The sequence below is a fragment of the Protopterus annectens genome, chromosome 6.part1, assembly GCF_019279795.1.
Source record: "Protopterus annectens isolate FY-2018-M chromosome 6.part1, PAN1.0, whole genome shotgun sequence".
In the NCBI taxonomy this organism is placed as follows: Eukaryota; Metazoa; Chordata; order Ceratodontiformes; family Protopteridae; genus Protopterus; species Protopterus annectens.
The window spans coordinates 289,294,798-289,308,302 of NC_056738.1; the positions used below are offsets into that span (position 1 = coordinate 289,294,798).

At 41.4% G+C, this 13,505-nt stretch overlaps 1 protein-coding gene across 3 annotated transcripts in view; it reads left to right on the plus strand.

The window, feature by feature from the left end:
• SPAG16 (sperm associated antigen 16) overlaps nucleotides 1-13,268 on the plus strand; it is a 971,574-nt gene extending 958,306 nt beyond the window's left edge. For all 3 annotated transcript variants that reach the window (XM_044075715.1, XM_044075714.1, XM_044075716.1), the window contains one exon: nucleotides 12,952-13,268. In XM_044075715.1, the coding sequence (XP_043931650.1) occupies nucleotides 12,952-12,978 (27 nt within the window). In that variant the 3' untranslated portion in view covers nucleotides 12,979-13,268. The remainder of the gene's footprint in view (nucleotides 1-12,951) is intronic.
• The last annotated feature ends 237 nt before the right edge of the window (nucleotides 13,269-13,505 follow it).

Sequence of the window (13,505 nt, forward strand, 5' to 3'; positions counted from 1 at the left end):
CTTGAGTATGGTGTGGGTGGGGCTTAAGGGGCACCAGAGCAGTACTTCGCCTAGGGCGCCGTTTCAGCTAAGGCCGGCCCTGATTGTAGGACATAATTATGTCCCATATTTTATGTAATAGTTGCATAAAATAGTTATTTCTGTATCTAAAATACCTAAATGTTATAAGAAACAGAATAAGCAACTAAACTGCTACAAGAATTTTTATTTAGGCAAAATAGTAAAGTTCTATCCTTTGTACTGACCGTGGGTATGTGTCGGCCTGTAAAATCTGATCTGTGTCCCGAAAATGTCCCACTTTGGCCATTTGAAAAGGTGGCACCCTAAAAATAAGATGTGAAGTTGTTCTATCTCGCCGTTTTGTTCTTACACGTGGGATGTCAGATCACATGGGTCGGAGCCGATCCCTCAGCTCCGAATTGGCCGCTTTTCAAGCTCAGACTCTCAGAGAAGCTCGAGACCCAGTGAATATCCCATGATGCCCTGCTATGAGTCCCCAGGTCTAGTTTTCCGCTGCAACGGATCAACAGCTCGTCGGAGTTAGCTCAGGCCAGTGACTTTAATTTTCTATTATAGTTATCTTTCTCTTGAAAAAAATCCTTTGCGTATATATATATATATATATATATATATATATATATATATATATATATATATATATATATATGTATATTAATGTGTTAAATAGTGTAGTGTTAGGATTATAGTTAGTTTAAATTGTTAGAACTTTTAAATAGTCCTTTTTTCCTCAGGCTTAGGCCTTTCTTTTGGGCATGACAGGACTCTGTCAGCCGGTGTGTGTGTGTGTCGGGGTGTTATACACATTAGAGTAGTTTAGTTTATATCTTATAGTAGTATACTTTTACTAGTTAACCGAACTATTATTCATAATATGTAGAGTGACTTATAGAGTGTTTATATATATATATATATATATATATATATATATATATATATATATATATATATATATTTACTCATATTATACTTGTTTTTTGTACTAGTTATTATAGATTTAGACATGTCAGAAAAACAAAAGTCAGGGTTTAAAAGGTGTGTGTGTGGTCAGAAAATGTCAGTTACAGACAACCACTCCACCTGCGTGTACTGTTTGGGTGCTGTACACTTACAAGAGGTGTGCTCTATCTGCCATTCCTTTAGCACCATAAGGCTGACACCTCTTCCAAGGCTTCGAAGGGGTCGAAGTCTTCCAAAGGATCCTCGGAGCCCAAGTCATCGGCTCCGAGTTCCTCAAGTATGGTCCGTGCATTGGCTCCACAGTCCTTGGAGCCATGTATCGAGTCCTTACCTCGGGGTCCAGTTGTGGAACTGATATTGGAGACCCCTCAGTCTCCAATCCTTCAATTGATTCCACCTTCGGCCCCTTTGACCCATCCCTCAACTCATTCTTCCAGGCTTTCCGATGTGGATCTGGACCAAGTCGTCAAGAGGCTTTTAGAGAACCCGACCCTGGCCAAAATGCTTTCTGCTTTGAGCCATTCAGCTTCGAAGCCTGAAATCCCTCCCATGGCTTCTCCACCTCCTCCTCCGAAGCCAATCAAGCATTCAGAGCCGGGGCAGATGGAATGATACTGGTAGAACCCTTGGAGCCGAGGTTCGATCCTCCTTCCTCGGCTCCATCGACCTTGATCTCCTCGGACTCGACCGGGGAGTCTCGGGGCCGACATTCCCGCGCCGGCTCCGGGGTGGAGAGTCGAACCGATACCTTGGTTCCGACTCTTCCACTTGGGGCTTCAGCGCAGGTGGCCTCAGCCCCGTCCTCTGGATTGGAACGGGGGTTCTCGGTCCGGGGAGAGCTGCCAGTCTCTTCGTAGCCGACTGACTTCTCAGACCGGGATTCTGGTGCTTTCGATGCCATGAGGAAGGTCATGGCTGCCAAGACCACTACCTCCTTGGATCTGTCTTCCCCTTCCCGCAAGGGGCCTCGTTCTACCTCTTCCCCGCAGATCCCCATGAAGCGTCGAGATCCAGGACCTCAGGTATCCCCACTGGGTGGCCCCTCCTCTCTAGGCACTTCACCGGATGAACCCACTGATGAAGTTCCTAGGAAGAGATTGTGCAAGAGGAGGCACTTGGATTCCCCTCAGTAATCTGACATCGGATACCGACTTGGAGGAATCAGAAGGGTCCCCATGATCCCCCTCAGAAGATGTCTCATTCGCAGACATATTGGAAATTTTAAGGCAGAGGGGTGAGTGGCAGTCCCTTGCCCCTTCTGAGGACGAGTCGGTTCTCCTGAAGGCCTTCGGATCTCAGCCATCCACCTCCTGGGTTACTCCGCCCTTCGATGAGTTGATGGAGCTAGTTGCTTGAAGGGCATGGGAGTCTCCTGACTCAGTGGAACCGGTCCCTCGGAGGCCCAATAAATTTATTACTTCCCCCATTGACAAGGCCTTTCTTACAAAGGAGTCCCAGTTGATGCCATGGTGGTGGCGGCGGCCACCAAGAAAGAGATGTCGGAAACCTCTTCTGCTGTCCATCCTCCTAATAGAGATTCTAGGACGATGGACAGGTATGGGAAATGCATATTTAGTTCTGCGGCATTTTCCATGAGGTCACTCAACTACCTGACACATTTTACCCGCCTTCAACGAGATCTCATAAAAGAGCTGGGAGATACTCTTCAGGGTAATACAGCTGATGCAGTCTCTGAAAAGGTGACTGCACAGCTCAACACCCTTAATTCGATAATAAACTCATCCATGTGTCTCATTTCGTATGCTGCCGATGGATCGAGTAGGGCTGCAGGCTCAGCGATAGCTCTTCGGAAGCAATCCTGGATGCGCCTTTGCTCCTTTGCGGAGGCCTTTAAATCTTCATTTGTCAATACCCCATTCAACTGGTCCACCTTGTTCGGACCCAAAGTTAAGGAGACACTTACTAGGTGTGAACAGGAAGGGAAGACTCTGTCTGCTGTAGGGGTCTGTTTTTCCACTCCAACCAGACCGTACCCCAAAGGGCAATGAAGTGGAAAAATGTGGTTCCGAAAACCTCAAGGAGCTTTCCAAAACACACGTACTGATAACCCCTCTAGAGGCAGAGGAGGGGGCAGAAATGGAAGACACCGTCCAAATGGCAGAGGCGGTCCACAAAACCAGGGTGACAGGGATCAGTTCTCTGGTAAGCCCTATCAGCATTCCTGAAAGTAAGCCCGGCTGTCCTACTCTGGAGGCAGTAGGGGGTTGCTTGGCTTTATACCCAAACACCTGGCTAAACATTACAATGGATTCCTGGGTAAAAAGCATCATTGCCAGAGGTTATTACATTCCCTTTTTAAAAACCCCACCTATATATACAAAGATCCCAGACGTACCACCCAGTCTGAGAAAACTAGCAGCTGTAGAAATCCAAAAGCTGCTGGACAAAAGAGTCATCCAGCCAGTCCCGGTGGACCAAAGAGGATCCGGAACTTACTCAAGGTTCTTTTTAGTTCCAAAGAAAACAGGGGACTGGAGGCCCATACTAAACCTCAGCAAACTCAACACCTTTGTCAAGAAGGAAAAGTTCCGGATGGTTACACTGCAGTCGATTCTCCTGTTCCTAGCAACGGGTGATTGGATGTGCTCTATAGATCTCAAGGATGCTTACTACCACATCAAAATGGACAGATCATCCAGAGATCACCTGCATTTCCGGCTGGGGGCCAGTCATTATCAATTCAGAGCCCTGCCCTTTGGTCTCACCACTGCCCCCAGGGTGTTCACCAAATGTATGGCAGTGGTCATGGCTCACGTGAGATGGTTGGGATTCCTGGTGTTTCCATATCTGGACGACTGGCTCCTCACCGCCACCTCCAGGCATCAACTAATCCAAGCAAGAGACTACACCATAGACCTTTGTTCTCAGTTGGGCATAACCCTAAATTTCGAAAAATCTGCGCTATCACCCTCGCAGCATATTACATTTATAGGAGCAGAACTGGATACCATCGATGCAAGGATCAGGTTGCTCCAATCAAGAATCATAACTCTCAAAAAACAGTTATCCAGTCTCCTAGCTCGCAACAAAGCTCCAGCATCCCAGATACTACAACTTTTAGGCACAATGGCAGCCACATTGATAGCAGTTCCATTAGGCCGCATGCACATGCAAATTCTCCAGTGGTTACTTTTCGCACAATGGTCTTACCAACAACTACCCATGTCACACGAGATCCGGTTAACCAGTCTTTGCAAGAAAGATCTCAGTTGGTGGTTGAACAGCGACCAAGTGACAATCGGACGTCCCTTCGTTCTTCCCCAATCCACAGCCACAGTGACCACGGATGCTTCCCTGATAGGGTGGGGGGGGGGCTATTTCAGGGAAAGACTGTCCAAGGCACTTGGTCAATCATGGAAACGCACTTGCATATAAATGTCCTATAGCTGAGAGCAGTGTTCCTAGTATTGCAACACTTTCACTACTCTCTTCCTCCGGGCACAATTGCTATCCAGACGGACAACATGTCGGTCGTCTGGTACATCAACAAACAAGGGGGGACCAGATCGTACCCTTTATGCCGGGAGGCCCTAAGGATCTGGCAATGGACTGTATCCACCAGACGCTTTCTGATAGCAACGCACATCCCGGGGTCATCCAACGTGATAGCGGACAAACTAAGCAGAGCCATGCTGTTGCCTCATGAGTGGTCTCTCAAACAACAAGTGGCGGAAAACATTTTCTGCAGATGGGGCCAGCCTTGCTACGACCTATTTGTGTCTCCAATGAATACCAAATGCAGCAGCTACTTTGCCCTTTATCCCCCAACGGTGAACGAACCGAGGGATGCGCTCATACACGATTGGCCCCCGGGTCTTCTATATGCCTTGATGCCAATACCTCTAATTCCCAAATTCATGCAGAAAGCCAAAAGTCTGCTAAGGACTGTGATTTTAATAGTCCCGTCTTGACCTCGGCAGATTTGGTTTCCCTTCCTGCGGAAGTTTCAAGTGGAAGAACCATGGATCCTGGACCCAGTGCCAGATCTTCTGACTCATTTGTCGGGAGTTCTCCACCCCTCCCTCACGTCCCTGAAACTGACAGCTTGGCTGCTCTGATTCCCACATTAGCCAGGTCACATGAGTTGTCTTCTGCGGTCCAACATATTATAGTTTCATCTCATAAGCTATCTACCAGGAAACTATATAACAGCAAATGGAAATGATTTGTTCACTGGGCTTCTCAACATGACACTGACCCTTATGTAGCACCTATCCATGCCATCTTAGAATTCTTGTCGTCATTGTTCCATGATGGCGCGGCTGCTGCCACCATTAGAGTTCAATTGGCTGCTATCTCAAACTTTCATGTGGGCTTCAACGGCTCTAACATCATGTCGCATAGGCTTTGTAAAGCATTCTTAAAAGGAACCCACCATCTCAGGCCACCTATTAGGCATCCTGTCTACCCATGGAATTTGAATCTGGTTTTATCCCAACTGATGCTCGCTCCCTTTGAACCTGCTTCATCTTGTCATGTAAAGTTTTTGACGTGGAAAACACTATTCCTGGTAGCCATCACATCTGCACGTAGGGTCTCCGAACTTCAAGCCTTGTCCGTCAAACCCCCATATTTGATTTTTCACCCTGATAGAGTGTCCCTCAGAACTAATCCTACCTTTCTTCCCAAGATCTCTTCGGAAAGTAACTTAAATCAATCCATTGAGCTCCCAACCTTCTTCAAACACCATACCAAGAAACTAGAATATATGTTACACAAGCTTGATGTACGTAGACAACTGAGGTTCTATCTGGATAGAACGAAGGATTTCAGACAATCGGACCAACTCTTCGTGTCTTATGCAGACAATAAAAAAGGTTGCTCAGTATCAAAAATCACTCTATCCAAGTGGCTCTCTGATTGCATCAGATTCATTTATACTTCCACTAATCAGCCATTAGAAACCAACGTCAAAGGCCATTCTACACGAGCTGTTTCTACATCATTAGCTCATGCAGCTCGCTTACCTTTAGATACCATCTGTGCAGCTGCCACGTGGTCAAAACCTCACATGTTTATCACTCATTACAAAGTGGATAAGACCTCCAGGGACAGGGCTACATTTGGTTCCACTATGCTCAGGAATGTTCTCCTGTGTGCCACCCAGGATTAGCGTGCTTGGGACGCTACCCACGTGTAAGAACAAAATGGCGAGATAGAACAACTTCACATAAAGAAGTTATGTCCTTACCAATAACGTTCCATGCGAGTTGTTCATCTCACCTTTTTGTTCTTACATTCCTGCCCACCTTCCCCCTCCAGTCAAGTGAGATGGTTGCCTTGGTAGATTGGTTGAGCTGTCAGTCTGTTTATATATTCCTGCTCTTCTTCTATCCTTCTACTCTTGGAGTTACCTGAGTAGGTAGACTTTGTAGTCATATTCTTTCGGTAGGCTGTCTTGGTTGCAGCATACTAGATCTGGGGACTCATAGCAGGGCATCATGGGATATTCACTGGGTCTCGAGCTTCTCTGAGAGTCTGAGCTTGAAAAGCGGCCGATTGGGAGCAGAGGGATCGGCTCCGACCCACATGATCTGACATCCCACGTGTAAGAACAAAAAGGCGAGATGAACAACTCACATGGAACGTTATGGTAAGGACATAACTTCTTTTTATTTACAACTCAGAAAAAAGTGTCAGTGCTTTGCAGTTGAAGAAAAGAAAAGGAAAAAAAACTTTTGACATTTTTCATGTTTACAGCTCCAAAAAATGTATGTACAATGAAAAGCAGTAGAAAGAACACAAAAAATGCAGACAACAGATAAAAGTAGCTAAAAATATATATGTGTATATATATGCATTTTACACATTATTTTTATTATTTATTATTTTTTAGTATGTTTGGTACTAGACATGTCCAACCTGCGGCCCGCGGGCCGCATGCGGCCCTCAGAGCTCTTCCATGCGGCCCTCAACCTCTAACTGCAACATCGATGTACACATGCCCCAAAACACTTTTTTTGTTTTGTGTTTTTCACTCCCATGACCTCTAACGTTAATGTTGGTGTGTGCATGCACAAAAGCACCCTTCTAGTTTTGTTTTTGAGCCAAAAAAGGGTCAGTGTGTTTACGCTATTATTTTGCGCCAAACAATCAGTTTGTGTGTGTGTGTGTGTTCTCGCTGAAGAGGGACTCGTGTATGGATCTGCCACTGTTGCCTTTGAAAGGGACAGCAATTACCTGTGTTAATAGGTAAGTACGGAGTGAGTGAGTGCATGCATGAAAGCAGAATTATGTGCATGAAAGTAGAAGAAGAGTGTGTGTGTGTATATGTGTGTATATGTGTGCATGACAGAGGGAGATGCATGCACAAAGAGGCTAACAATGATCAGTTTACCTACTGAACACAAACAAGTTAGCTCACAAATACATCATACATTAAGAGTACACTTTCATTAAATTGCGGCTTTCCTGACAGGGAGAGTGTTGTATTGAACATGAACTAATACCTCTTAACTGTATGGATTTTCAAAGAATACCTGGATTTTTACCTCATCTACTAATTTGTGTCTTTTGCTTAGGAAATAAAAGTAGTCATCCAAGGTAATGCAGTTCCAGGGAGTAAGAATGAGACAGCAGCCTATGGTTAATGGGTCAGTAGTGGACTGACTATGTGGGACTGTAGCATATAAAGTTGTATTGTCTTTTCTGACAAACAAAAAAGCACCTAGTACTGTTTTTTCATTGGTGGGTTCTAAGCAGTGGTAGATTGGACAACAGTAAGCATAGCTATGGCGGATCATCAATACTGGCAAATCAAGTGGGCACAATGTCATTTTTTAAATGTTGGGGATTTTAGTGTGTATGTGTGTGTTTATGTGTTGGGAGGGCTGCAACAGTAGATGATTATTTAAGACAGAGACTTATGGACTGTGGAGAATATGTTTCTTTGTTTCAAAACCTAATACTTGGGTACGCATGCCAGAAGTAGATTTTTTAAGACATAGCTTCTTGCCATTTACGGTGATGGATATTTACATTTAATGGACAATGTATTAGCGTGGGCCTGTGTGGTTCTGAAGGATGCCAAGTCTACCACTGCTAATGTCTTGTAAAGTGACCTGGAAATGGACATTGGGATGTTACTGAAAAAATGTAGTAAGTGGGCTTAGAAATGTAGTTTAATTAAACAAAGTGTACTTTCAGTTTACAGGCCATACTTTAATTTATTTCAGGTAGTCCAGATACTGATAGATTGTATACCATTAGACATAATTAGGGAGAGCTGTCATTCTGGGGAAACAAGCAGCCCTAGTTTCAGTGAAAGCTCTGTGGTTGCTTGCAGGATGTTGATGCAATGTGTCTTATTTATTATTTTTAATGCATTTGTCATTTCAAAGCATGGTTTTCTTTGATGCAAAAGAAGGCAGGACTGAATGAGCCATATAATGTTTAACTGACAATGATGGGATAGAAAGATTATAAGTGATATATAATGTTTGCAGCTACAGTTGTTTCAATGGTGTCTGTGATGCATAACTATTTTTGGGCCTGTGTCCCACTTTTATTTTTCGCTTTGTCCAGATTTCTTGCTCTAAGGTTGAGAGGTATGGTTCCATACTAAATCAGAAGTTGTATTTAACTTGGAAGACTTTTCGGCATAATTATGAAAAACAGAGCTTTTTTAATATCTCTGCTTATTTCCAATATAAACTGCCATGTAACCTTGCAAATAACCTTCTTATTAAGCTGCTTTACTTCTTTTGGAATTGACAGGTATGATTCATCTGTTCGGACATAAGCAGAGTACTAATGTGACTTTGATTTCTTGCAGCAGTCTGCGGTTTACATAATCACAATAACTTTTCTGTGTTTCTGGGTGTGTAATCAATTTAACAGTTTTTAAAGATGTTTTCCAAAAATAAATAAATATATAATAAATAAATAATCCTCTCTACACTTTGAGCTATTGACAAAGTCTGGGAATTTGTTTTTTTTCAAAAGCGAAGGTCAGCATTACAGCTCAGTAAACTGTCAGTCTGTGAGTAACTTCTGCACAAATTAAAATGTCTGAATGTCAAATGGCTTTAGATTGGAGGGAAGTTTAATTTTATTTATTTTATTTTATTTTACATTTTTTTACCGGGAAAGTCCGACTGGACACAGGTCCATTTTCAGTGGAGGCTCAGGGAGAAAAGCTCCAAAAATAACACAAAACAGTATATACAATACATGAGAGAGAGAGAGACAGCAAATTATGGATGTAGTACTCATACAATATGGCAGAGATTACATCTTGTAACAGTGAGAATCATTGAGGTACAGAATAAACTTAAAAACATTTTTTTTACAGTTATAATTACAGCAAGGCAAATATCAATGAGTTAAGTTTTTAGGAGAAAGCTGTTTGTACATAGCTGAAGCTCTGAAACAATCTTTTGGTATGGATTAACCTGGGGATTGACACAAGTTATATGTTTACACCAGTATGTAGCATTATAGTTTATGGTTTTCTTATTGATTTACTTTTTGCCAAGCAGTTGTTTGTTGATTTATTGATGGTCCTTTTGGTGGTTGGAAATTACATGGATGAATCCATCTCTATTATGATTTTTTTTTCAGATATTTTGACTTCTGGACAATTTCAGTCAGTCAGTGGGTGTCATGTGATTACTGAGGTTGCCTATTTTACAAGTAGGGGCTTTTTTGTATGTGTGTGTGTGTGTGTGTGTGTGTGGGTGTATAAGAGAGAGAGAGAGAGATTTAATATGTATACTGAATATAATTTTGCAAATGGAATTCTTAGTTAAACATGCCCCTCTTCTTGGGCAACTAGACTTGAGTAACCAATATTAGATCTTAGCCATCCAGCTGGAAAGGTTAGTATGTGGATTTTCCATCTGGTTTGATGAAGGCTATGCTACTTACCCAAGGACTACATTTATGGCTATCCATCCAGCCATCGTGTTGCTGAACTACATTGTTTGATAATGAGAGGAGCTTTTTACAGAAGTTGAAGATTTTTGTGTCAAGAACCTGTCCATAAAAAGTGGCTTGTTTATGTTGCAGTGAAGGCTGTGGTCTTTGTAGTGAGCGTTTTAAGTATAACTATTATTTCTGAGGTAGAGGACATCTCTTAAGGCAGGATCTTTCTTAGCCTGAAAAGCAAGCCAATGATGAAATTTATAAGGGCCAGTGAGAGACAGAGGAAATCAAGAAGCTTTTTAGTCTGTTTGGATAACTAAGTGAACTTAGCCCTTTGACCTTTTTTGTAAGAAAAGGTTGTAGTCTTTCTTTTGGCAGGGTGTTTTGCTGAGGCACATGACAAAAGGGGCATTGCACTCATTAATGGCTCTTGTAAAGGAAGAATACAGGGATGTTATGACCTCCTTGTCCCTGGATGAGATACCCTTACTAATGAAGTGGGCCATGTAAAAAGCTTTTCTTACAACGTAGACAACGTGGTGGTCAAAAGTCAGGTTTCTATCAACCTGGGTGCCCAAGCACCATACGACTTATTGCATGCTTACAATATTGTTATTAATGTCATAATTTGTGGGGACATCACTCTCCTCAAGGGGGATGATGATGCATTTTTTGGCATTTAGCTTGAGGCCATATTTCTGACACCAATTATTTGTTTGGGCGAGACCCTCTTGTAGCTTATTCAGAATTGTTTTATTAAGTCAGTAATGTGAATTCTTTACTTTATTGCAAATTTGTGGGTTATTTTTGTGGATTATATTATTGTAGGACTGCTGATGTTGGCATTTTACGTAGTTGGACTACTGGAATGGTTTTCCCAGTGAGAAATGCTAGTGCTGTAGTGAATATCAGTTTATTTGTAAAAAAAAAAAAAATATATATATATATATATATATATATATATATATATGGGTCCCATTCAAAATCCTGAAAGCTCAAAATCCTGAATCTCAAAATCCCGAACACAAAATCCTGAAAGCTCAAAATCCTGAAAACACAAAATCCTGAAACTCAAAATCCTGAAAACACAAAATAGACATACTGACGTCATTGTGGCTTTGCTATTGTTAGCCTTGTGGTGTTAGGTCATGCGTTGGGTTCAGGTAAGTGTGCGGTTGGTTTTATGTTAGGGTTAGGGGCGGTTTAAGTGAGTTAGGGTTAGGGCGCAGGTTAGGCATGTATGCAATAGTGACAAAAATTAGGGTTAGGGGCGGTTTAAGTGAGTTAGGGTTAGGGCACGGGTCAGGTGAGTGTGCGATAGTGACGGACCTTAGGGTTAGGGTTAGGGTTAAGGTCAGTCTGTAGATATTAGTGTCTTTGTATTGGCATATTAGCATTATTTGTGTTTTCAGGATTTTGTGTTTTCAGGATTTTGAGCTTTCAGGATTTTGTGTTCGGGATTTTGAGATTCAGGATTTTGAGCTTTCAGGATTTTGAATGGGACCCATATATATATATATATATAGATATATTAACTAAGATGTTAGAGTTAACTGCTAGATTAGAGAATTAGAATTAGAATGAGAATTAGAATTTTAAGGCAAATATTAGGCATTTATTACATTTATTCATTGTTCAAATGCACCTACAGTACAGCCAGGAGGTCGACTGTGGTCTTCCGGAGCAACAAAAGAGTTAACTATATGATATATTTTATATGCGGCCCCAAGACCATTTCTGTTCACTCAATGCGGCTCCAGCAAGCCAAAAGGTTGGACACCACTTTAGTGCATAAAAATATTTCCGCAAAAATTCCCTAAGAAACCTTTACAGATTGTGTGGCAGTTTACGTAAATTCAGCATACTCTTAATAGAGCAATAATAGTTAAGTCCTGGGGTCAAAACAGACTATTTTTGAATGGTTGATTCATTCTATTACCTTTTGTTATACCCACCACAGAGCAATTCATTGCATTGTCAAAGCTCATTCTACTAAGCCATTGACTTCATCTGTAGCTTTTTATAAACAGTTGGGTTTGTAGAAGTTTTCTGGAAGCAGCAACTTGGTCCTCTCTGCAGACTTTCCTTTCTCTTCCTTGTCATGTTAAGCTGTGGTATTCTACCCATATAGTTTAGGCTACTGCATGAGTGATCTGTATTAAAAACTTACAGTTTTGTAAGTAAATTTACCATAACAGTAGATGTTCAAATGACCACTGCTGCAACAGTAGATGTTCAAACGACCACTGCTGCGGTAGCTGCTGTCTCCCTCCACCCTTGTATGTTTTTTTATGCCAGGGTGTAGACATTTAGTATTGTTTTCCTAACATGTCCTCTAAAGGGCTTTAGCCCCTCTCTGTGTTGGCATGAAAACTCTGAAGGGCTTTGCATCCAATTCTGTCTGTTAATCAGCTCAGATCTAACTGTGTAAAGATTTGGGCACCTGGAAGGTGCAGTAAAGATTTGTAGCTTGTCTTCTCTTATATCCTTGAATGATATAACCCATAAAGCTTAGACTACTGGGACACTAATACTTGAACATCTCCTGTTATGGTAAGTTTACTTACCTGTATTTTCTGCCACAGTAAAACTGTGTCACTGACTCTCTGCTTTCAGTTTTGGCTTTGTGGAATTTGAAGAAGAGGGTAAGGGATAATTTTTATTTTTGATTTTCCATCATTTACCTTTTCCTCATGTTTGTGTGACCTTAAACTTGTGTATAGTGCTTGTGGATGTGCAGTCTTGCCCTCACATCAGGAGGTTGTATAAATAATTTTTAAGAAATGTTGTGTGATGTTTTGAGGCTTGCTACATGCCAGTGTTTTTTTTTTGGCTTAAACTGTTTTTGCAGTGAATGATCCCTTGCTGATTAAGTGGCATACAATCACTCATAATAAATCCTTATAATTTCACTCTGAAATAACAGAATTTCAAAAATTTGAATAAGATAAAGTTCAGTTTTGTCTGACAGTCTTTAGAAAAAATACAGTACTATTCTAATTGGGACACACTGGCATTGTCTTTTCTAATGTAAACAGTGTTAACATCTAATTAATAAGTTTGGTGTCATTGTGTTTTCTGTTACAGATGCATGGTGGGTTCCTTCTAAGATGAAATGACACATTCCAGCAAAACGTGAACATTTTCAAGTCAAGCAACATAGACCAAAATGTTTTTTTTTTTAAATCTAAAATGTCTGATGTTTTTTTAGTGTGAAATGAAGGTCACTGATTTTCAAATTTCAGAACCATCATTTAATGCTGATATAGCTTGAACATATCTGTAGAGAATGCATGAATGTATTGTTTATAATTTTAAAACTGAAATTTCATCAGCACATTTAGTTGTATATAGTGCAAAATACATCTCACTTGTGTATCAAAATATATCTCCTTGTACCTAAACTATTTGCGATTTGACATCTTTTTCAAGAAAACTCTGTTACAGCAGTAACAACTGCTTCCACTTCTCTGAATAGTATTGAAACTGCAGAGGTGTAGCTAGCAATTCTTGATCCTAGTGCTGTCTCCCTGATCTGGCACCCTCATCAACTTTAGGTCAAGGATCAAAAAAGAGTTTTCTTTTTTTTTTACCTTTTAAAATGTAGCAAACTACTTGCTGCAGTTTATGCTACAAAAGGA